The sequence below is a fragment of the Pezoporus wallicus genome, unplaced genomic scaffold (assembly GCF_028554395.1).
Source record: "Pezoporus wallicus isolate ANWC-B61680 ecotype Strahan unplaced genomic scaffold, APGP_CSIRO_Pwel_v1 contig_13497, whole genome shotgun sequence".
Lineage (NCBI taxonomy): Eukaryota > Metazoa > Chordata > Aves > Psittaciformes > Psittacidae > Pezoporus > Pezoporus wallicus.
In genome coordinates this window covers 230,324-255,288 of record NW_026637151.1, presented here as the reverse complement: position 1 = coordinate 255,288, position 24,965 = coordinate 230,324, and the positions used below count along the sequence as shown (strand labels likewise).

Here is a 24,965-nt window from a genome sequence, read left to right as displayed (position 1 = left end):
GTTCCCAAGAAGTTCCACACATCCGCAGCGCCAACTGGTTTGGCTGCTGAATAGAAGTATTTGTTGATGTGAGGTTTATTGCACAAATAACCTCTTTCCTTGTGGCTTTCTTCTCCATCCTCCTTTTGCCCCTTCTGCTGGATCATGCAGCCTCTTTACCCCTGATGGTTTTGTGCACTGTTTCTGAAATTTTTGTGTCCCAGTTCTGCCTTAAGCGTCTATGTGACCTCTCTTTTCCTTCCTCTGCAGGCTGATGCCAAGATGGTCTGTGATGTTGTAAGTCGGATGGAGGACACAGAGCCCTTCTCTCCAGAGCTGCTGTCAGCTATGATGAGACTCTGGGCAGACTCTGGGATCCAAGAATGCTTCAACCGATCCCGAGAATATCAACTTAATGACTCAGCCCAGTAGTGAGTATCCCTGTCCATAGATTTTGGCATTAAGAAGTTGCATTTGGGCTTGTTAAAGTTGTAAATAAAGTTAATGATCTCATAGTAGCGGATCTGAACATGGTTCTGCTTACAGACTGGGATGTGTGCTCTGTCACAGGCTGCTGCAAGGCAGAAAGGATCAGGCAGGACATTCATGTCCCCTCTGGCCAGTCTGGGGTCAGGTCCATTCCCAAACTACTTCCAAACAGCTCAAGTTGGATACAGTGAGCAAAGGCAGACCAACTTGCTGACGTGGCTGGTGGCTTCTTCATTTGTCTGATAGAAGGGTGTGATCACCTGCTTTGTATAGCAGTACATCTCGGGTTTGCTTTTCTAATAGTCATACACTGTACTGGTAGGCAGCTGGGCTACCACTGGGGTAAGGGACATCTTTACTTTTACAGTGACATCATTTTATTCTCATAATACAGTCAGTGGTATCTCTGCCATTAGGGACCACATCCAGATTCTAAAGGTGATTGTCTGAATCCATGGCTTTGGTTCGTTCTGTCATAAGGACAGGGCATCTACCCTTAAACAGCTTCTCTGGCTCTGAAGAAACATTGAGTGCCTCTCCAATTTCATTTTAATTGGATGAATTATCATTTCTAATGGTAATTCATCCAATCTGTTTGCCTCCACCTAGGCAAGGAGGCTAAAGCTTTTCATCCCATAATTTCAATTTCATCATGTGTCTTGGGCAGTAGTCAGTAAAACGTGGTTAAATATAAGCATAAGGAACAAGCAAGCAGAGAGATCTTTTCCCCAGTTATATCCTTGGACCTTTTGGTAGTCAGAGAAATAGAGGCTGTCCCAATGGTGACAGGGGAGTGCTATGTCCATGCTTTTGGCTTTCACATTACCCCATGTCAACAAGTTCACCAGCTGACTCATGCACTTTGGGAGTTGTGTGTTTTGATTGGCATCACTTTGTAGGGTTTCCCTGGATATCTATCAAAACATGAACCCAAGCACTGGCATGGTTGATGGGTTTGATCTGTGTGATGAGCCTGATCATCCCCAGTCTGCATCAGCTTCTCCCATCCAAGCTGTCAGGGCAGTTGGGGAGTGCAGGATTGTTTCTGCTCTTGCGGTGCTACAGCAGAAGGCGAGTGATGACACTTGGCACTGACCAAAAACCAAGTGGGAAACCATTGTTTGGTTGGTGTCACAGCATCCCACCCAACCATTTTTCACCACAAGCAACTACATCTCAATGCTGATCCTGACATTATGCTGCCTTTTAATCACTACTAGGTGGACATTCATGTTTCATCTATATTTCATTGTAATAGCAAAATCAGCCTTCTCTTGCCAGCAATTTTTTCCCTCCACAAAAGAAAGGTTTGATGGCATAAACATACCTTTAGACATATAAATTATATAAAATACCAGTCCTAATTGCATTACAACCTTGTGGAAAATTCTTCAATTATTTTAGAGCAAATTACATTGAGGAAAGTATTTTGATTTTCCTTCCATGTGAGACAGCAGTTGAAAACAATAAGCAGAGCCCTCCCAGTGTGACCAGCTGCTGGCAATTCATCAGCAAGAGCTCTGAAACCACAAGCAGTTTCTAGACATCAACTGAGGAGGTTCTGTGCTGCAATTCACAGCAATATCAATATGTGGTTGCAACCCAGGTAAAGGAATTTTGGTGTCTTTAACAAAATCTCCTTCATCTGGAGGAGGATGCAGGATCCTCCTTGCCAGGGGAGGGCTGTTCTGCCTCTCCTTTGCCATGCTGTGAGTTGTGCCATGGCTGAACACTTCTTTTCTCTGGGCTAGGTCAGATGGTGAAGCTGAAGATAACAAATTCCTTCACATTTGGGGACCTGCTGCCATTTAGGAGCCTCTGATGGTTTGGTGACCAGGAGCAGAGATGTTGTCACAGGGCAGAGCAGTGTAATGTGCCCTGCTGCACCTCAAGGCCCTGGTGCTATCACACCAGATGGTGATGGGAGTGAGAGCTCACTTGACACTTATTCACACCCAGTGGACTCCAGTGAAAAGAGGCATATTTGTCATTTCAGTGCTTTGGTTTTTTTTTTCTTCTGCATGAGTGAAAGATTTTGGACATTTTTCTATGTCATTTCCCCCCCCCCCCCCCCCCTTCTCCCCCAGGAAAGGGCTTATCTTTATTGACACTGCTATGTGATTTAAAACACTAGCAACTACAAAATGTGTCTTCAGTTTGGTCTGAGAAAACTAAATTCCAGACAAGAACTGAATCTGAAGTTCCCAAAAGTTTGATTACCTGGACTAGCACCACTCTTATTTCAGGTTTCTTTTGGTGTTAAGCAATAGGGACTGGTATTTTGCTGGCAGGAGGGAAGTTTGATGCAGGAGTCAGAGATCATGCTCAGTATGTGTCACAAAGCCCAGAGGCACCAAGTGACCAAGTCCTGTTATGGCCAGCATAGGTGGGACCTTCATAAATGGTCCAGGCACTTCCCTTCACCCCAAACACCACCCACTGAACTGCTTTTCAGAACCCCCCTCCACTGCCTAACTATTTCTAAGTAATCACCACTTGGGCTTCTCCGAGTCAGTGCTGCTGTTGTCCCACATTGCTCTTCCAGTGCTTTACCTTGAGTTTTTATTAATGGCTTGAACAACAGGCCTTCTGTTACAGCCCCTGGGAGACCAAGTCACAGGCTAATCGACAGCCTGCCAGAGCTATCTGCACAGTTCATACTAGTCTAGCACTAATTCCACGAAAAATAGATTTAACAGTTTGTATTAGCCTAAACAAGAAGTGAGTTCTGTCTTTCTTATCAAAGATGGGCAGAAGTGCATTGCATTCTACTGTCCCATGCATGCCTACCTAACAGCATGGACTTCCCTGAAAAGCTTTGATTCTTTTAGGCTCTAAAGTCAGCCTGGCCTTAGCAAGGATTTCATAGCTACTGCAAAGGAACAGTGGAAAGCAGCACTTTTGCAAAGAAAAAAACATGGCTGAGGGGAGGTTCTGTAATGGGCCTCCTGTGTCTTGGACAGCAAAAAGTAAAACCATAAGGACAGAAGAGAGTAGGATAGAGTAGTTGGTTTCATCTTTTTTGTTACTGCATTTTTTCAGCATTCCCTAAGGCAAATTTATGGTTGGGTTGAGTTCCACATTCCTAATCTCTTGATTATGTTTTTACTCCTACTTCATCTCCTCTTCCTTTCTTGTTTACATGCCTAGGAGCTTATCATGGTTTAAGCCAGTAACTCAGAACCATACAGCTACTCCCTCACTCCCCTGTTCTTCCCCCACACACACTCCCAGGGGGATGGGAAGGAGAATAGAAAGAATGTAAATCCCACAGGTTGAGACAAGAACAGTCCAATAACTAAGGTACCATACAAAACTACTACTACTACTATCACCAGTAATAATAATGATAAGGGAAATAACAAGGGGAGAGAATATAAAACTAAACAGGGAATGGAAAAGAAACCCCCAAAATAAACCCAAGTGATGCACAATTGCTTATCACCCGCCAACCAATACCTAACCCGATGGTTTAGATACTGGGCATGACATGCTGTGGTATGGAATACCCCTCTGGCTACTTTGGGTCAGGTATCCTGTCTCTGCTTCCTCCTGGCTTCCCATGCCCCTCCTCACTGGGAGAGCATGAGACTGAAAAGTCCTTGAGCAGAGTAAGTATTACTTAGCAACAACTAAAAACATTGGTGTGTTATCAGCACTGTTCTCAGACTAAAGTAAAAAACACAGCACTGCACCAGCTACTAAAAAGGAGAAAAATAACTACTACAGCCGAATCCAGGACAGAGCTAAATCTACCTCTGATCATCAAAGAGTCTGGGTACTGCTGATGTCTTTTTCTTCTCTAGCCAGTTTCTGTCTATGGAAGCATGTCTGTGACCCACATTTTGCTTTCAAAATGAGCAAAATAAAGATTTCCAGCTGGTTTCCTTATTCTCCTACTTTTGTTCAGATTTGAAATTGTCTGTTCCTAGCCTCAAGTTCCTAACTAGCCTGGTTAGTGGAGCACAGTACATAAGGCAAGTTTGAGATTAACCACACAGGGATGGGGACCTGCTTTGAGCAGCCTCTAAACTTCAGGAAGGGGAGGAATGGAGCAGACACAGCATTCACACAAGCACTGATTTTCTATGTGCATATCCAAACAGTCCCAGGCCCTGCAAGATGTGTAGGCAGAGACAATTTGCAAGTACACAGACATAAAAAAGCCAGAATCCATCTCAAGTTATTCTCCTACTTCCAAGTACACTGAAAGATCATTTTGTAATGCCAGGGCTGTGAAACTACCATGAAAATGTAAAACATTTTAAGCCTGCATTCAACCTATCCGTCTTCACACATATCAGAGGTGTCAGGGCTGGGAAGCTTGTTGCCCGTGGCTCTCTCTATAGAGAGTGAAGGGAGGGAGAGATGCCTCTAGAAAGGGATACAAACCTCACTGCTGAAGAAAGAGAGATGCAATTGCATCTGCTGCTTTACTATAACTAACTGCAGCCCTGATGTCTCAGGTCTGTACCAAATACCGAGCCCAAACTGGACAATTCCAAATACCAAGCCCAAACTTTGGTTACTTCATCTTCCAGAACTCCCCTGGCAGTGCCTTGTAGAAAAGCAGCACCAAACTCAAAACAAAATACCACAGTGCCTTCCTTTTCACCCTGTCTTGTGTGGGACTTTTCAGATCTCTTTTCCTGGCAAAAGAATTGTCTTTGCATGATGGTCTCACCTTCCCTACTGATACTTATTGCATCCCACATGCCAACTCATACTTTGCATTGAGAAAACAGTTAAGGAAGTAGAGCCAGATGCTGTTGTGATGTGGTGAGCGGCTTCCAGAGTGAGCCCTGACAAAGCAGCATTGGAACAGGGTGCCTAGAGAGGCTGTAAAATCTCCATCCTTGGAAATACTCCATGCTGAGCCACCTGAGCTAACTTACAAACTGAATTTAACTTTGAAGTTGGCCCTGCTTTGAACAGGGAGATGGTCCAGATGAACTCCAGAGGTCCAATCCAAATGGTCACTTTTGAGTTTGTCTTTGTTTTTTTTCACCTTCACTCTTTCTCTCATGACACTGCGTTTAAAAGAGAAATAAGGTCTTCAGGGTTGGCTGCAGTCCCTGTTCCTAGCCATGCAGGACCATGCAGCTCTATGATAACAGACCACAAGACTTGCAGGACATGGTCTGTTTTAATGAGCTGCAGTTGTTGCTGGCTCTCTCAGACTAAAGAAAGAAAAATGATAGGGTTTGCATTAATATTCCGGACAGATACATAGATTCTATTTTCTTATCACGCCTTCTGCATTAGAATACGGTTTTCTGTATGCCTGTCTTACTTGTGCCTATCACTTGCACTCCCTCGCATTTAATTGGAGGGAGTAGCAGCATAAACAGAACAATCCAATTAATTGGGATGACTTGCACTGTGCTGTTTATTGAACAACCCACCTTTGTGTTTTTGAGCCCAAGTGCCAATAAAGCAGAAAGGGAAAATGCACCAATAGATACATTTGTAGATACATTTGTCTGAATTTTTGGTTTAATTTACCCTTGTAAGTAAGAGCAGTCCACTTCACGGTATCTTGAAGGTGGGTGTTAAGCAATGCTCACCTTCCCATCCCAACAAATACTGCCAGGAGAGCTTGAGGACTGAGCTTCCTCGACAGAAAACTCACAAGCTGCATAACACAGCTCCATCATAAGACATTGCCACTTGTTATAATTCCCAACCCACTTGGTCCCGCTCAGACACCAGCACAGAAGAGAGCTCCACAAGACCCGCTCTTCCCTGGGCCACACAGAAGCTTAGTCCCAGAGCCGGGCTATCCCCTTTACCCTTCCAAGCCACACATGCACGTTATCAGGGAAAGGCGGAACTGTCTCATAAACACACTTCCTGGCTGGAACTCATGTAAACTCTAAAGAAAATTAAGGAGAAGGAAACACAGGACGTCCTGTCCCTTGTGAACACCTGGTTTCTGAAGGAATATATCCCCTCTCGGTCTGTGTGAAGCTATCTGAGACACCATCTGTTGTGGTTTAAGCCCAGCCGACAACCCAGAACCACGCAGCCGCTTGCTCACTCCCCCCCTTCTTCCTCCCCCCACTCCCAGAGGGATGGGGAGGAGAATCAAAAGAATCTAACTCCCACAGGTTGAGATAAGAACAGTCCAGTAACTAAGGCATTACACAAAACCACTACTGCTATCACCAATAATAATAATGATAAAGGAAATAACAAGGGAAGAGAATACAACTACTCACCACCAGCTGACCGATACCCAGCCCAACCTGAGCAGTGATCTAGCCCTTCTGGGTAACTCCACCCAGTTTATATACTGGGCATGACTTGCTGTGGTATGGAATACCTCTTTGGTTAGTTTGGGTCAGGTGTCCTGTCTCTGCTTCCTGCCAGCTTCCCAATCTGAGTCCATGAAACACCCCTTGAGCAGACACTGTATCTCTGAGGCTCCTGGCAGCACTTGTAATGGCATAAATGGTCAATTGCTGAGGTGAGTAGCTCTAGAGAGGACACCTTCAACACCTGAGTGGGGGAAAGCTCAACTTCCAGGAGCATCAACTCAGAGTGATAAGAGCCATTGAGGGAGCCTCGAGGCCTCGACAGAACTTGCTAAGGAGCCAGCAGCTCAGCTGATGCGAGCAGCTGACTCACAGGGGGCGGAGCCAGGAGGGGCGGCACCAGCCCTGACAGGTTAAAAACCCGCCCTAGGGTGCGTGAGACCAGAAGCGTGGTGAACAGGGTGGGTAAATAGGGCATGGTGCGGCAGTTTGTGCAGGCAGGGTGAGCGGGCAGGCGAATGGGATGGTGAGCACAGGGCCTGGTCTGCAAGCTCTGCTCTGGCTGCCCTGGCTGTGGCCAGCATAGGCACCCAGACAGAGCTGATGAGAGGGGAGGCTGCAGCGCAGAGCTCAGAGTGTAGAGTGCCTGCACTGGTCTTGTGAGGGGAGGATGCACAATGGGCAGGGCAACATTCGGTGCTCCCTGGTGGAGGTTCTCCTGCAGCAGGTGGCTGAGCTGCGGGATGCTGACAATAGGCTAAGAGATGCCAGAGAAGCTGAGAGGGAGCAGGACTGCATGCTTCAGGCCCAAACTGTGCAGGAGCCTCAAGCGTCCATTGTAGCTCATGCATGAAAAAAGGAGGCTGTTAACCCAGGAATTGGGGAAATAGTAACAAAAAAAAAAAACAAAAAAAAAAAAAAAAAAAAACAAAAAAAAAAAAAAAAAAAAAACAAAAAAAGGAAGAAGAGGACAATTAAAAGCAAGGGACATCCTGCTAGATCTGATGTCCCCACCCAGAACTGCTTCCCAGTTCTGCAGGGGGCAAATGAGGAAACACACCTCGCAACATGAACAACTGGCTGATGCACCAGTAAAGAAGACCACTACTGGTGCTGCCAGGAAAAAGCAGTGGGTCATAGTGGTAGGGGACTCTACTTTGAAAGTCACAGAGGCACCCATCTGTCAGCCTGACCCACTCTCAAGGGAGGTGTGTTGCCTACCAGGGGCACGGATCAGGGATGCTGCACAGAGGCTGCCTGGTCTAGTAAGCCCCACTGACTATTGCCCACTTCTAGCGATCCATGTGGGTGCTAGGGATATAGATAGTAGTAGCCTGGAGAACATAAAGAAGGACTACAGAACCCTGGGAGAGGTGGTTAGGGGCTCTGGAGCTCAGATGGTCTTTTCGTCATTTCTCCAGGATAAAGGGGAGGACCTCAAAAAGGCCCTTGTTCTCATGGGGGACTTCATCCACCCTGATATCTGTTGGAGGGATGGTACGGCCCGGCAGAAACAATCCAGGAGGTTCCTCAATTGTGTTGAAGACAACTTCCTCTTGGAAGTAATAGAGGACCCGAGAAGGAGAGGTACCATGCTTGACCTTGTGCTCACAGGGAAGGGCTCCTTGGAAATCTGACACTGCAGGGCAGCCTTGGCTGCAGCGATCATGACATGGTGGAGTTTGAGATTCTCAGGACAGTGAGAAGAGCATGCAGCAAGCTCACTGCCCTGGACTTCAAGAGAGCAGACTTTGGCCTCTTCAGGAATCTGCTTAGTAAGGTTCAATGGGATATAACCCTAGAGGGCAGGGGGGGCCAAGACCATTAGTTGATATTCAAGGATCACTTGCTACAAGCTCAGGAGTGTTGTGTCCTGACTAGAAACAAGTGCAGCAGGAGGGCCAGGAGACCTCATTGGATGGATAAGGAGCTCCTGAGGAAACGCTGAGGGAAAGAAGAGGCTTATAAAAGGTAGAAGCAAGGACAGGCAGCATGAGAAGAATACAGGGATGTTCTCCAGGAATCCAGGGACCTGGTTAGGAAAGCTAAGGTGAATGAAGTTTCTAAGCCACTGTCCATCATATTTGAAAAATCATGGCAGTCAGCTGGAGATCCCGATGACTGGAAAAAGGGAAATATAACCCCCATTTTCAAGAAGGGGAAAATGGAAGACCCGGGGAACTACAGACCAGTCAATCTCACCTCTGTGCCTGGCAAAATCTTGGAGCAGTTTCTCCTGGAAGGCATGCTAAGGCACATGAAAAACAACAAGGTGGTTGGTGACAGCCATCTTGGCTTCACTAAGGGGAAATCCTGCCTGACCAATTTGGTGGCCTTCTATGATGGGGCTACAGAACTGATGGACGGGGTAGAGCACTTGATGTCATCTACCTGGACTTGTGCAAAGCGTTCGTCACTGTCCCCCATGACATCCTTGTCTCTAAATTGGTGAGACATCAATTTGATAGATGGACCACTCAGTGGATAAAGAACTGGCTGGCCGCACACAAAGAGTTGTGGTCAATGGCTCAATGTCCATCTTGAGACCAGTAACGAGTGGTGTCCCTCAGGGATGGGTGTTGGGACCGGTCTTGTTTGACATCTTTATCACTGACATGGACAGGGACTGAGTGCGCCCTCAGAAAGTTTGCCGATGACACCAAGCTGTGTGGTTCGGTTGACATGCTGGAGGGAAGGAATGCCATCCAGAGGGACCTTGACACACTTGTGAGGTGGGCTGATGCCAACCTTATGAAGTTTAACCATGACAAGTGCAAGGTCCTACACCTGGTTTGGAGCAATCCCAGGCACAGCTACAGGTTGCTCAGAGAAGAGATTAAGAGCCACCCTGAGGAGAAGGACTTGGGGGTGTTGTTTGATGAGAAACTTAACATGAGGCAGCAGTGCGCAGTTGCAGCCCAGAAAGCCAAACATATCTTGGGCTGCATCAAAAGGATCGTGACCAACAGGTCAAAGGAGTTGATCCTGCCCCTCTACTCTGCTCTCATGAGACCTCACTTGGAGAATTGTGTGCAGTTCTGGTGTTCTCAACATAAAAAGGACATGGAACTGTTGGAACAAGTCCAGAGGAGGCCCACGAGGATGATGGGGGGCTGCAGCACCTCCTGTATGAAGACAGGCTGAGAAAGTTGGGGCTGTTCAGCCTGGAGAAGAGTAGGCTGCGTGGAGACCTCATAGCAGCCTTCCAGCATCTGAAGGGGGCTATAGGGATGCTAGGGAGGGACTCTTCTTTAGGGACTGTAGTGTTAGGACAAGGGGTAACGGGTTCAAACTTAAACAGGGGAAGTTTATATTGGGTATAAGGAGGAAGTTCTTTACTGTGAGGGTGATGAGGCACTGCATTAGGTTGCCCAGGGAAGTTGTGAATGCTCCATCCCTGGCAGTGTTCAAGGCCAGGTTGGACAGAGCCTTGGGTGACATGGTTTAGTGTGAGGTGTCCCTGCCTATGGCAGGTGGGTTGGAACTAGATGATCTTAACATCCTTTCCAACCCTAACTATTCTATGATACTATGTTTCTAAATTAGAATCATAGAATCATAGAATCACAGAATAGTTAGGGTTGGAAAGGACCTTAAGATCATCAAGTTCCGGCAGCCTTTGAAGGGGTTCAAGCTGCTTCAGAAGTGTTTGGCACTGAAGCACAGCTCCTCCCAGCACCCTGGTTGCCCGTATTGGGCTGGATATTCAAAGGCAGGGTCTCTTCTACACATCATGCAACTGATGCTACATGGAGTAAGTCAGCCGCACTAATTACATAGCAAGTTGGAACAGGAAATGCCAGTTTCCCAGGTATCCTAGAAGTGCTCATGGACTGGCCAAAAGACAAAGATTTTTGAATATCACCAGAGGAGGACGTTATGTGTGCTGAACAGTACCCATATTGGGCGCCAAAAAGACCTGTCATGGTTATAGCCCTGTCAGCAACCCAGAGCCATGCAGCTGTTTGCTCATTCCCCCCCTTTTTTCTCACCCTGCTGCCAGAGGGATGGGGAGGAGAATTGAAAGAATGTAACTCCCATGGGTTGAGATGAAAGCAGTCCAGTAACTAAGGTATAACACAAAACCACTACTGCTACCACCAATAATAATAATGATAAGGGAAATAACAAGGGGAGAGAATTCAACTGCTCACCACCCGCCAACTGATACCCAGCCCGACCCAAGCAGTGATCTGCGCCTTCCAGGTAACTCCACCCAGTTTTTATACTGGGCATGATGTGCTGTTGCATGGAATACCTCTTTGGTTAGTTTGGGCCAGGTGTCCTGTCTCTGCCTCCTGCCAGCTTCCCCTCCTCCCTGGCAGACCATGAGACTCAGAACGTCCTTGGTCAGAGTAAGCATTACTGAACACCAACTAAAAACTTCAGTATTATCAGCATTATTCCCAGGCTGAAAGTCAATAACACAGCACTGTACCAGCTACTAAGACTGAGAAAAATGACTGCTACAGCTGAACCCAGGAGAGTGAGGAAAGGGGAGGAGGATGGCAGTGTGGAAGAACGAGCCAGGGAGTATGCAGCTGGCATTCCCCCGGCTCCCAAGTCTTCATGGGTAGGGACCAGCATGATATGCCATGCTGTGGTGCAGAGGGAGCATCCAAACCACAGAGGTGCAGAATCTGCCTCTGTTGTTATCATGACATGTGGCAGGGGATGCAGAGTAGCATGTCTAAAGGCTGATTCTGGATTTTGTATAGTTTTTCTTCAGGTTTTCTATGTTGATGTGGCCTATATGTCCATATGTGAGCTCTCCCCTCTTCTGGAGAAATGCTGCTTGCTTCCTGCTGTCAACACGAGATACCCTGAGGAGTCCCAGATACCGCTCTGGGATGCTCTTTGCTGGGACTTCAGACAATATATCAGTGCTAATCCTAGACCTAGATTTCTTGTCAAGCTAGTGGAAAGCAGCAGTGCATCAAGTCAAAGCCAGATCTACAGCTCTTCCGTGGTACTTGCGTTCTGGGGCAAGGGAAGATAAGGAGTGGGATGAATGGACCAACCCAGGCAGATCACGGGTCTGGGCAGCTCCTTCAGACACTCACATGGATGGCTGCAGAGAAGTTAGAGAAACCTTTGTAAGGTAAACAGGTCGTTTGGGTGACCTGTTTGCTTTTAGCACATTTTCTATTTACTACCAGCTTTTTAAATTTGATGCTCTTAAATCCCCCCTAGTGATTGCAGATGTCTGAAAAAACACATCCTGTGTGCTCCACTTCAAAGGATGCTTCACTCACGCTGAGAAGCACAGGCAAGTAGAAAACCCTTCCAGGCCTGCCCAGAGAACAGCCGTAGGTAGGAAGAGATTTCTCAGGTGTGCTCTGGGTGTCCTGCGCCAAAATCTCCCCTCTGTCACCCTCAGGACTGCATGTAGGTGGGACCTGGTTGAGACTCGATCATGAGATGCAGCTCTCTATCCTGGGTGGGGAAGACCCTCTTCCATCCTTAAAGGTGGTCCCCTAGCCAGGATACAGGTAGTTGAGCTCCTGGGTAGAAATGTGTAGCCTTTTCTCCTGAATTTATTCGTAATTTCTGTACTTGTGCCATTTCTCTGTTTACGTGTTTCTGTGCAATGAGATACTCCTCTGAGGATTCCTTCATACAAAGTTGCTGCTTCCAACATTAGATTAATTTGCACAGATTTTTGCCTGGAATCTGTTCCCAATTCCCAGCTCTCAACAGCTGCTAGCTGCTGTCAGCCTCCTCTTTTTTTTTCCTCCTGTTCCTGACCATTGCAGCCTCACTGTTCAGCAAACTCTCTGGTGCAGTATTTCTCATGTTGGGGATTGCAAGACTGTGGAGCTGCTTAACTGAAAATGCTTAAACTGACATTAATGCTGCTTGGTAGGATGTACTGGTTGGTATTTTCTTGAATGAAGATTTGGAAATGGTTCTTAGGCTATCATAAAAACTTCTGTGCTAAGAGCAATACTGAGGGACTAGAAAATGCTGATTTAGAATCATAGAATAGTTTGGGTTGGAAAGGATGTTAAGATCATCTAGTTCCAACCCACCTGCCATGGGCAGGGACACCTCACACTAAACCATGTCACCCAAGGCTCTGTCCAACCTGACCTTGAACACTGCCAGGGATGGAGCATTCACAACTTCCCTGGGTAACCCATTGCAGTGCCTCACCACCCTAACAGGAAAGAACTTCTTCCTTATATCCAATCTAAACTTCCTCTGTTTAAGTTTTAACCTGTTACCCCTTGTCGTATCACTACAGTCCCTAATAAAGAGTCCATCGCCAGCACCCTATAGGCCCCCTTCAGATACTGGAAGGCTGCTATGAGGTCTCCATGCAGCCTTCTCTTCTCCAGGCTGAACAGCCCCAACTTTCTCAGCCTGTCTTCATACAGGAGGTGCTCCAGGCCCCTGATCATCCTTGTGGCCCTCCTCTGGACTTGTTCCAACAGTTCCATGCCCTTTTTGTGTTGAGGACACCAGAACTGCACACAATACTCCAGGTGAGGTCTCACGAGAGCAGAGTAGAGGGTCAGGATCACCTCCTTCCACCTGCTGGTCACACTCCTTTTGATGCAGCCCAGGATATGGTTGGCTTTCTGGGCTGCAAGCACACACTGCTGGCTCATATTAAGTTTCTCATCAACCAACACCCCCAAGTCCTTCTCTGCAGGGCTGTTCTGAATCTCTTCTCTGCCCAACCTGTAGCTGTGGTAACTACAGATGGGAAAAGACGGGAGCAACTCCCCCTCCCCGTCTGCCGGCCCTGTCTTTTCTAAAGTGCCTGTAACCTTCCATTCCAACACTCCAGTCATAGGAGCCATCCCCCCATGTTTCTGTGATACCTATTATATCATAACCCCATGGACATGCACACATCTCTAATTCTTCTTGTTTATTCCCCATACTACGAGCGTTTGTATAGAGTCATCTGAGCCTAGCTCCAAATGAAGCTGGATCATTGGCTGGAGCAGCTGGAATATCTCTACATTGCTCTGAGCATTTATTTTAGGTGCTGGCAACTGACTGGGAGTGCTGGGATGGAATGATGCCCCCCCTCCCCCAACATATCTCGTTTAAAGCTTTCTTGACTAGCCTGGCAAGCCTCCTACCAAAACCACTATTCCCCTTGTCAGACCAGCTCCACCAGCCTCCAGTAGACCTGGCCTCCCAAACTGAGTCCCAAATTTTTCAAAGGCTTGTTGTTGCTCAGGGCCCCATTTGAAGTCATTCTTCTTCTGGGTCACATGATAGAGAGGGCTTACAATCAGAGTATAATTTGGTATGTATATTATCCAAAAACTCACAACACCGAAGAAAGCTTGTGTTTCTTTCTTATTAGTTGGTAGAGACATTGCTGTTATCTTGTTGATCACATCTGTGGGGATCTGGCAACATCCATCTTGCCATTTTATTCCCCAAAAATGAATCTCCTATTCAGGTCCCTTGACTTTATTCTGTTCTAAGGCAAAACCAGCCTTCAGCATGATTTGGAATATTTTCCTCCCTTTCTCAAAAACTGCTTCCACTGTATTGCCTCACATGATAATGTCATCAATGTATTGTAGGTGTTCTGGAGCTTGGCCTCTGTTCCAGTGTAGTCTGGATCAGTCCATGACAGATGGTAGGGCTGTGTTTCCACCCCTGGGGCAGTTGGTTGCAAGTGTACTGGATGCCCCTCCAAGTAAAAGCTACCTGCGGCCTGCACTCTGCTGCCAAAGGAATTAAGAATAATGCATTGGCAATGCTTTTCAATCTCTGACAGTTCATTATATGGTGGGGCCTCTCCTGCAACAGTCTATGCCAAGGATGCATGGAGCCTCTGGACCAGTCACAATGGAGGGCTTATGCTGCTCCTTCTCAGTTAGGCTGATTTCAGCCTCCAGCACAGTCAACTCTTGGGATCCTCCTGTCACTCCAGAAATATAAATGGGTTCCACCCTTTGATACTTTGATGGCATTACGGTACACTGTGCACTGGTATCTACTAGAGCCTTATACTCCTGTGGGACTGATGTGCCAGGCCATCTGATCCACAGAGTCCAGAAAACCCGATTGTCCCCTACCTCCACCTGGCTGGAGGCAGGGCCCCTCTAATAGTGATTATAAGATTCTCCACTTATGGCTTGTAGAAAGGGATTATTATTCCTTATCACAGGAGCTGAAGCAAGATCAGCTCTTCCACTCCACCTGGGAAACTGCTCACCAGATACTGGAGCAGCAACTTTCATGGGAGGTTCGTCCTTGACCTTTGTTCTCCAATTCACACATCTGTTCCTCCAGAACCGAGGTAGGTTTTCCATCCAACTTTCTCATGTCTTCTCCGTGATCCCACAGATAAAACCATAGGGTGGCCCGTGGTGTGTACCTCCTGTATCTTCTCTCTCAAGCAGTATGGCACCTTCTGTTAATAGCTGAGACACAGTTTGGTACACGTGGAGAGCTGGATAGATCAGATAGATCGTTTCTCAATTGTTTGAACTCCTGGGACAGTTTTTCCACAGCTGAAATGACGGAAGGGGTGAGATTGTCTTCAAACTCTTGGAGTTGATGAGTCACTTCATCCACAGTTGGTGGTCATTCCAGGTCATTGATGCCAATGAGGGGGTATATGATGATGGTGCACTCTGTGTATGTTTCCAGCACATGGCTTGTGTACATTTGACTTCATCTGGATCTACAGATGCATTCCTGGCATCCGGCCTACAATAGATCATCTCTAGAATGGCTGATTCCCTCAGGGACTGGATGCTTCTCCCTGTTGTGGTCTACTTGGCTGAGAGACTCATAGCATTGTCCTTGTAGAGAAACCTTTTCTTCACAGCTGCCAAGAGGTGCTTCCAAAGGCTGAATGCCCATTTCTCTTCTTCAATGGCTTTGTCAATTCCTCCTTCCCTAGCAAGTGATCCCAGCTGCTTGGCTTCCCTACCTTCTAGTTCATGATCATCAGCCCTAGCATCAGAGCAATCAGATGACGATGTGCTCCCCTGGAATATGGATGAAATCTTTTCACATATTCCTCAGCTCGGTCAAGGTCCGGAGGGATGGGGAGGGATGGGGAGGAAAATCAAAAGAATATAACTCCCATGGGTTGACATAAGAACAGTCCAGTAACTAAGGTATAACACAAAACTCCTACTGCTACCACCAATAATAATAATGATAAGGGAAATAACAAGGGGAGAGAATACAATTCCTCACCATCAGCTGACCGATACCCAGCCCAACCCGAGCAGCAATCTGGGCCTTCTAGGCAACTCCCCCCAATTTATATACTGGGCATGAGGTGCTGTGGTATGGAATACCCCTTTGGCTAGTTTGGGTCAGGTGTCCTGTCTCTGCTTCCTCCCAGCTTCTTATGCCATTCCTCACTGGCAGAGTATAAGACTGAAAAAGTCCTTGCCTGGAGTAAACATTACATAGCAACAGCTAAAAACATCGGTGTTATCAGTGTTGTTCCCAGGCTTAAAGTCAAAAACACAGCACTGTACCAGCTACTAAGAAGGAGAAAAATGAATGCTATGGCTGAACCCAGGACATTCACTTATGACTCAGATTTCATCAGTGCAGCCCTCAGCCCCAGGGACCAGTGGATCATGCAGTGAGTGAGTGAAGGACATAGGCAAATCCTGGCATGAGCACCGGTCACCAGTGAAGCTATAGAACCATAGAATCATAGAATAGTTAGGGTTGGAAAGGACCTTAATATCATTTAATTCCAACCCCCCCTACCATGGGCAGGGCTGCCTCACACCAGCCCATGTCACTCAAGGCTCTGTCCAACCTGACCTTGAACGCTACCAGGGACGGAGCATTCACCTCTTCCCTGGGCAACTCATTCCAGTGCCGCACCACCCTTACACTAAAGAACTTCTTCCTTATATCTAACCTGAACTTCCCCTGTTTGTTTGAACCTCATACCTATTGTCCTATCACTACAATCCTTGATGAAGAGTCCCTGTCCAGCATCCTTGTAGGCCCCCTTCAGATATTGGAAGTCTGCTATGAGGCCACTATGACCCAGTCCCATCCTGCAGCCTTCTCTGTATGTACATAGGGGAGCACTCCTGGGATTCAGGGGGCTATTTTTACTTTCCCTTTGCAGTGGGAGCTAAAAAGCTCTTTCTTTTGAGAAGCTTCAAACATTGACTGGATATGGCTGATCCTTCCATCAGCTAGTATAGTGCTACCAGATGAATAAATCTTGCATGCATCTGTAATTACTGCTTAGCTTGTAGCTAAGCAATGCAGTGCCATTGATCTGCAGAACTCATCAAAATCCATATAGGAATGTATGAAATCATATTGGATGTAGAAGAAAAGTACATAACATCATCCATTTTCATCCTTCTTTCTTCATAAGGAAAAAAAAAAGAAAGCATTTCTTGATCTCTGTTCATATACTTGGGTTAACTTACTTACAATTTAATCATCAATTGTAACACCATTTTAAAGGCTGATCTTTATGTAGGAAATAGATTTATTTCTTATAATAGGCCAGTAAATTTCTACCACCCTTACTTGATTTGCTCCTACTAAAATCCCTAATAAAAGCATGGAAAAATATTGCTTAAGGATTATAAAACTCAGTATGGAAAGGTCTGGTGGTTAAAGCTCCTGACTGCGATTTAGGGAACCCAAAGTGACTTCCAAGTGCCACCACAGCCTTCCCATCATGTCCTCAGGCAAGTCGTCTATCCCCTTAATACTTCTATTCCTCCTAAAACAAGTGTGATTAATAGCATTTTCCCACTCCGGTGGGAGGTTGGGAGGACACATCAATCATGCTCAGCAAGAGTTGAGGTGCTCCAGCAGCAGATAGTGCAGAAACATGGGTTGGGCAAGGGCGATGTTTGTCTAACCAGCCATCTGCTCCAGATGCTCTCCTCCCCTTCTGCAGCCAAGAGGAAGCTCAGCAAAAGCAGTTACTGGCAACAAAGTCCACAATATTTGAAGAACTGATGTTTTTCAGACCTAACACTGCTCTGGGCCAGCTCCATGCTCCCACTGTAAGTGAAGTGCTCCTGGGTCCGTCCATACTTCTCCCACCAAGCAGACTGGGACTTCTGGTTTGCCTGCCAGACTTACTGCAGCACCTTGGCCTGCAGATAGCTCCCAAGAGATGTGGTCACTGGCAGGTCCATGGGCAGACAACAGAGGCTGCTTCTGGCAGTGATGTGTCCCCAGGACACAGGGGAAGGTCTCTGCACAGTCTCAAGTACATGGACAGTGGCTGTCCCCAGCTCTCATGGAGGAACACGCCTTGGGGGTGGTGTCCTCAGCTCATCTCCTGCAAAGCCACATGTTGTGGTTTAAGCCCAGCCAGTAACTCAGAACCACGCAGCTGCTTGCTCACTCCCCCCCCCCTTCTTCCCCCACCAATCCCAGAGGGATGGGGAGCAGAACTGAAAGAATGTAAATCCCACAGGTTAAGAACAGTCCAGTAACTAAGGTACCATACAAAGCTACTATTACTACCACCAATAATAATAATGATAAGGGAAATAACAAGGGGAGAGAATATAAAACTAAAAGGGGAAAACAGTAAACATAAGTGATGCACAATACAATTGCTCACCACCCACAGACTGATACCCAGCCCAACCTGAGCAGCGATCTGGGTCTTGTGGGTAACTCCCTCCAGTTTATATACTGGACATGACATGCTGTGGTATGGAATATGCTTTTGGCTAGTTTGTGTCATGTGTCCTGTCTCTCCTTCCTCCCAGCTTCCCATGCCCCTCCTCACTGGCAGAGCATGAGACTGAATAGTCCTTGATCAGAGTAAGCATTACTTAGCAACAACTAAAAACATTGATGTGTTATCAGCATTGTTCTCAAGCTAAAGTTGAAAACACAGCACTGCAACACCTACTAAGAAGGAGAAAAACAACTGTTACAGATGAACCCAGGACACCACACCAGCTCTGCAGCCAAGCTGTCCTGTACAGAGTATCCCAAACTGATTTTATCATGCATACATCCTTGATGCATCTTCAGCTGAACACAGGGATAGGCCCACTTCTGCAGAGCCCTGGGAACAAGCCAAGCTGTTGTCTGGTGGGCTGCAGGAGCATAACCCTCCAGGGGTGGTTGTGTGGTGACAGGGACTACAGTTACAGACCTCTCTGAGGTTGCTCATGCCCATAGAAAAGGGAGAAAGGAAAAGTGGGTGGTCAGCAGTATGTCTCACCAGCACAGCCTGGCCCAGGTGACAGCATTCCCTAGTGGGAACAATCCAACTAATTTGATATATGACAAACAGATCTCCTCCTAACAATGATTCGGCTGAATATTTTCTAAAGGGATGGGAAACTCCATTTTCCCTTACGCGTCTTCTGCTTCTGGATCCAGCCTGGACTGAAACCAAAATACTGCAATACCACAAAGAAAGCTGTTCTTCTCTTCTCTGAAGAAGCCTCAGCCTGACAGGTGCTGAGAAGGACCAGAAAGCCGATTTGCATAGCACAGGTTTTACATTCCCAAGAGATCCATCTATGTCTGGGATAACTAAGACATTTCTAGCATGCAGCCACAGGTAAAACTTCCAGGTTTTGCTTTTGCTAGCTGTGTGTCACATCTGTCCACGACAGAGCACTGGCTGATTTTGGTACCCATGGTTTCTGGCAGGGATGCTTAAAAGGGATTTGAAAACTTGCTAATAGGTCAGGAAAATGGATAGATGGGAAGATCCAGAAACACGATTGCCACTCCATTAATAGTGACCTGTCTTCCTCAGCACAGTGAGTGGATAAATAGGGCCCCTGATTGAAGTCAACTCCCACCCCATTACACGTAATTGTGCTATCATCCAGCTACGGGCATCCTCTAGCAACTTGATTTGAGAATACAGATCTCATTAACTAATGCTTTCCTTTGTAGCATTAGACCTGAATCCCTTCCCAGTGCTATCCCTGCTGCAGACAGACACCTAGCACTACAAAAACACTGCAGCTCTCTTTTTTTTCCTTCCAGCTTAGAAATGGCGATGTTAAGATGCTAATGCTACTTCCCCTAATGCTACAAGTGTGTAAATAGATGTCCTGGCCCTTCGTGCACACCCTGATGAATCTCTATGGCCAGTGGCTGATCAAAAGGTTAAAGTCCATGGGGCTGGTTTCATCTGTGGTGTCTACTTTCCAGGGTTGGAGTAATTCTGAGTAACTAGCTCATGAGATGGCCTTGGGGCCGAATCGAACCAGCTGCCATAGGATATGAGGAGCGCTGGGGTGGGCCAGCCTTGGGGTGAGCCCAGTGTGCTCACTGCGGCGCCATGGTGAGCTGGGACTGTTGACATCTCTCCCATTTGGGCTGAGTGGAGTCTGAGTCCTCTAATCAGGCTTCCTTCCCAGAACAAGCCCTTCATTATCCCAAACTCCCCATAGCTTATTTTTAGCCCCTCCTTTTCTTTCTTGCTTTCTTTTTTTCTTTTACAGTATAGAAAGCTATCAGCTCCACTGTCAGCAGGTTTCTAACAGCACTAATAGCAGTCCTGGAGTTGTATACCTTCATAGAAATGGATGGTTGACCCTCATTGAGACTACCATGAACAGACAAAAAGCAGACCCAGTCAACTGAAAGAATATAAGTCATTGAGAAATACATGGAGAATGGTGGAGAAGACTAAACATGAGGAAAAGACTAGACATGAGGAAAGAGATAAAGAGGGGAGTTAACAGAAAAGGTGTTGGAGCTGGGGTGCCCAGCAGCTGGGCTGGAGGCATTGACATGGGAGTGATTCCAAGGCACTGGACTCGCACAGCTTATCTCACCTGAAGCCTGGACAGTATTGGGGATACTGAGTATTCCTCTGTTGCTGCACTGGTTAAGCACTGGGAAGCAATGCCCTTACCCAGATAGATGTTAGAAGCTCCCCAGCCAAGGTTCCTATGGAGATATCCCATCTGAGTCTGGAAGCTGGGTGCTGTCAGGGAAGAGAGGGTGGATGTGATGGATCCTTCTCAGCTGTCCTCCCTCTATTGCTATCATCCTGCCCCATTGAGAGGCTGACAGGCTGCATCAGTTCCCCCAAACCTCTGATTTCCCAGAGTAACTCAGGTGGAGACAGGCATCACCTCCATGGACAAAAGGGAGGTGAGGCTTTCCAAGCCTCAGAGCCAGGTTGTATGCAGCTAATTTGTTGTTAGGCAGCCAAGGGAAATGCCACGTGGAAGAGCTGTAGGCTGTGCATGCCATGAGACTGAGAACCCCTTGATATCCTAGCGCATGGCCTGGGGTTCAAAGGATGCTGCTGTTCACAAGCACATCATTGCAGGTTGAAGGCAGCAATTCCAGTAACAAACTCCTCTATCACTGTGCTGTTGTGGTGCCGAATCCTTTGACCAGTTTGCAGTCGATTTCTTCATTTGCTGCACTCCCAGCATTAAAGGAGGATCTCAAAGGCAAGAATAATTAATAGGGAATGTTAAATTGAAGAGAGCTGAATGATAGGAAAATGCAGAAAATGAAGATGGAGAAAATGAGGACAGAGAGCCTGGATCTCTGAATAACAGCACTGCAGAGCTGCCTTGGTCTGCAGGGACATGTGAAGAAATACAGTTGCCTCTTAAATAACAGGAGTTGACACCAGTTATGAATAGATGAGTGATCATGGCTTCAGCATCACAGCGGAGGATCTGATTTCAAATGAAGCCACATTCATCCATCCAGGGCCCATCATAAGTCTATTAAAGGAGAATTTGTCACAAAACCACAATGGCTTTAAATGCTTGAAACAAAAATAAGCCCATTTAGCTTAAATACTTTTCTCTGGGTGATGTGATTCTTGCAATTCTTTAGCAAAAATTAATGATAAATGTGATGGGCAGCCAAAATACGTGATGGGAGCAGAGTGAGGTTTGATTTTCACCTTAGCATAGAGTTTGGTTGTCTGTGTTTCCCAGCTAGCAGGGTAGGCATGAAAGCCACTGGCAATGAGTTTTCTTGAGTAGAAGATTGCACGGCCCCAGCACACCAGGCATCCAGCTCCAGAGCCCTGGCTCAGAGCATTCCCTCCAGGACACAAATGGGAAGTTTTTTCCTGCTTTCTGATGCACCAGGGAAAGCATCTCCAGCAGCAAAACAGGTCATCACCTTCAGGCCAAGCTTTGGCAAGGAACAGGGGGAAGTGTGCTTGCTGCCATGTTGGTGTGATTGGGTAACTAACTCATCAGGACTAGAGCCACACTGTGTTAAAAACACACCTCGGTGTGTCACCTCCTGTCCTGTTGTCCCTTTGGGTGACGTACACACTGACAGGAGCACAGAGTTCGAAGGGCAAGACCACTGCTCATGCACAGACCTGCTTTATTATGTTCACAGTATGCTGAAAGCCTCTCATGTGCATTAGATTTATGCTCCTGGGGCTAGAAGTAGGCATTTAGGCCCTGTAATGCACATCAAACCCCCTCCAAGAGGAACTGGAGTGTCTGTGTGCAGCTCGATGGTGATGAGTAAGACTTTACTGTGTGGTGCAGCTTTGTGTTTATAATTCATATTAAATTATAATCCAAATTCCTCTTTTCTTTATAAATTATATTTATCTGGGCTGAGTTGTTTTGAAAAATTGTCTTGGGATAAAAAATTGGATTGTGGTCATACGTGCACAGTTGTTGGGTTCCTCTACAAAAGCATTTCATGCTGAAAGGCAGGACTTTCTACCCAAAGTTTCAGTGTATGGAGGCATTGCCAATGTTCATAGAACTTAATCCTAGAGCAGAATAAGGGTATATTTTTTAAAAATATCCAAGTGTGTTAGAAAGCTAAATCTCCCCTCTAGTCCTCCCTGAAAAAACAATTTATACTCCCAGATTGCTACCATCTATTCAGGCTCCTGGATTTTGTCCAAGTGCTGCATCTCCTGCAGTCCCAGCCCTATGCTGGGTTTCGAACTGAAGCAGTGACTCAATCAGGCAGATTCATCTGTCTTCATCTGAGTTGACTGAAGGCAAGGCATCTTCCCAAAGCAAGCTGCCAAGTCTCCCTCTCTTCCCAGCAGAGAGACAGTCATCTCCCAAAGGTAACTCAACCTGTCTATTCTGGGAGCAAGACCTATATGCTTCAACCTCTTACCTAAATAAACCCTTGCAGAAAAGTGTATGTGTACAGAATCCAGCAGAATGGACAGATTAGGACCTTCATCCATCAGGGAATAAAAATAACAAGTAATATTACAACTGTGCATTTTCATAGATTGCAATCAGGGCTCACAACACATGCACACTTAATTTCCTGCTTTCAGTTCACTATTGGATTTTATGCATAGGTTAGCGGGTTTTGTTTTTTGTAAGGATAGGATTTACAACAATACATTAAGCCATAAAAAATGAGATTGAAAAAGATTAATAGGAAGCAGAATTATTCATCTGAGATTAACAAAGATTAATGTGTGTCTTATTTTTATCTGTTTTCTTTTCACTTTTTCTCTTAGTTACCTAGACAGCTTAGATCGAATCGGAGCTGCAGACTATCAGCCCACAGAGCAGGATATACTCCGAACCAGGGTCAAAACAACTGGCATTGTAGAAACCCACTTCACATTTAAAAACCTCCATTTCAGGTTAGTCTAAAACTGCACAGTAAATTTTCAGTGCATCTATTTGTCACAGAGTTTCCCCATGGTTCCCAAAGGAGAAGTTGTTAAACTGCTGGTTAATGCATGGATGGCTCCCACTGCAGAAGGCACAGTGTTTTGGAGGGTCAACACTATGATCCTTTCTTGAAAATCACTGCCTTTAAGCTCATGCAATCTTAAGCTCATGGTAGCTTCTTCTAACCCAAATGGCACCTCTTTGTTGGGAGATATAAGACAAGATTGACCCCCTCAAGTCTGATCAAGCCTCGTAAAAATATTTGGCCAAATCTTTTCTCTAAAGTGGGTCAGTCACATGCTTTGTATTGACCTTCATGATGCCAGCCAGTAGAGAGAAGAGGGCAGAAAGGCAGAAAGCCACTCACAAACAGTATTCAGAGCATATAAAGCTCAAGAGCATGCAGTCTCCACCTCTGCAGACCATTTGGGACACAGCACACTGCTGAGGTTCTCCCACAGATCCCCACATCCTTTGCTGTAATTGCTCCTCCTGGTCCTCCTTGGATACCAAGCCAGTGGTGAAAGACCTGTTGCTTTGTGTTTGGAGCCATCCAGGGACAGTATGCTCCATCCCTGGCAGTGTTCAAGGCTGGATTGGACAGGGCTTGGAGCAACCTGGTCTAGGGGAAGGTATCTCTCTGCCTGTGGCAGGGGGTTGGAACTAGATGATCTTAAGGTCCATTCTATGATTCTATGAAATTCCAGGAATGCTAAAGTTTCCTTGTAACTAAGAAAGAGCAGGCACTGATGGTCCTCTCCTGTGCCATAGGCTCTTTGATGTTGGGGGCCAGCGGTCAGAACGCAAGAAGTGGATTCACTGCTTTGAGGACGTCACAGCGATCATTTTCTGTGTCGCGCTGAGTGGCTATGACCAGGTGCTCCATGAAGATGAAACCACGGTGAGTCTAACCAGGTCTTGAAGGCCTAAACACTTCTTTATGGAATACTGCATAGCCAGCAACTACTCAGAGATCACTGAATGCTCACTGGGGTGCTGAAGTAATGTGCGTTTGTCAGTCACTCCCCCTTGAAACTGAAATCCTGGGGAGATGTGTCCTTCTCCACACTCTTCAAAACCAAGTCTGCATGCCCAGGTAATGATTCCTTGCACTGGTAAAGTTGAGTGCTTTATCTCTCCTTTCTAGCTGACCTGTGTGTTTTCAAAAGGTGTTAACAGGACCCTGTACCCAGAAAAAGGAGATACAGGTGGGCTCTTAAAACAAATGTTCAGGAAGCAGTTGCATCATGGTGCAGAGGTGCAGGACGGCCATGCACACCCAAGACAGGCTTGGGCTAGGAATATAACCTATTTCTTCAGGCTACAGAGTGAGACTGGAGCTGTTTGATTCCTCAGGCAATTTGATCTAGGAGAGCTTTTATAACTTCCCACTGTGACATTAGGCTCAAAATACCATCTGGAAATAAAGCTAGCAAGGACCCGTGTGCTCCCTGGTATTAGAGTGTAATTAATACAAGTGAATTAAATACACAGAAAGGATGTAAGAAGACTCATTAGTGTATTTTGGCCATTCACTTAGTGTTGCATGTTTTGGGGACTAATGATGACTGTGGCAAGCACCTAGTTGCCTTCATCTAACTAAAAAGGAATTGGAGGCCATACTCAGACTTGTTAATGATTTTATCTATGCCCAGTCTGTGGCAGC

General features: G+C 46.4%; 1 protein-coding gene across 2 annotated transcripts in view; it reads left to right on the top strand.

Moving 5' to 3' along the window:
• The first annotated feature begins 254 nt into the window (after nt 1-254).
• LOC130596280 (guanine nucleotide-binding protein G(o) subunit alpha-like) overlaps nt 255-24,965 on the top strand; it is a 44,803-nt gene continuing 20,092 nt past the window's right edge. For both annotated transcript variants that reach the window (XM_057403733.1, XM_057403734.1), the window contains exons 1-3: nt 255-410; nt 23,140-23,268; nt 24,071-24,200. In XM_057403733.1, the coding sequence (XP_057259716.1) occupies nt 262-410; nt 23,140-23,268; nt 24,071-24,200 (408 nt within the window). In that variant the 5' untranslated portion in view covers nt 255-261. The remainder of the gene's footprint in view (nt 411-23,139; nt 23,269-24,070; nt 24,201-24,965) is intronic.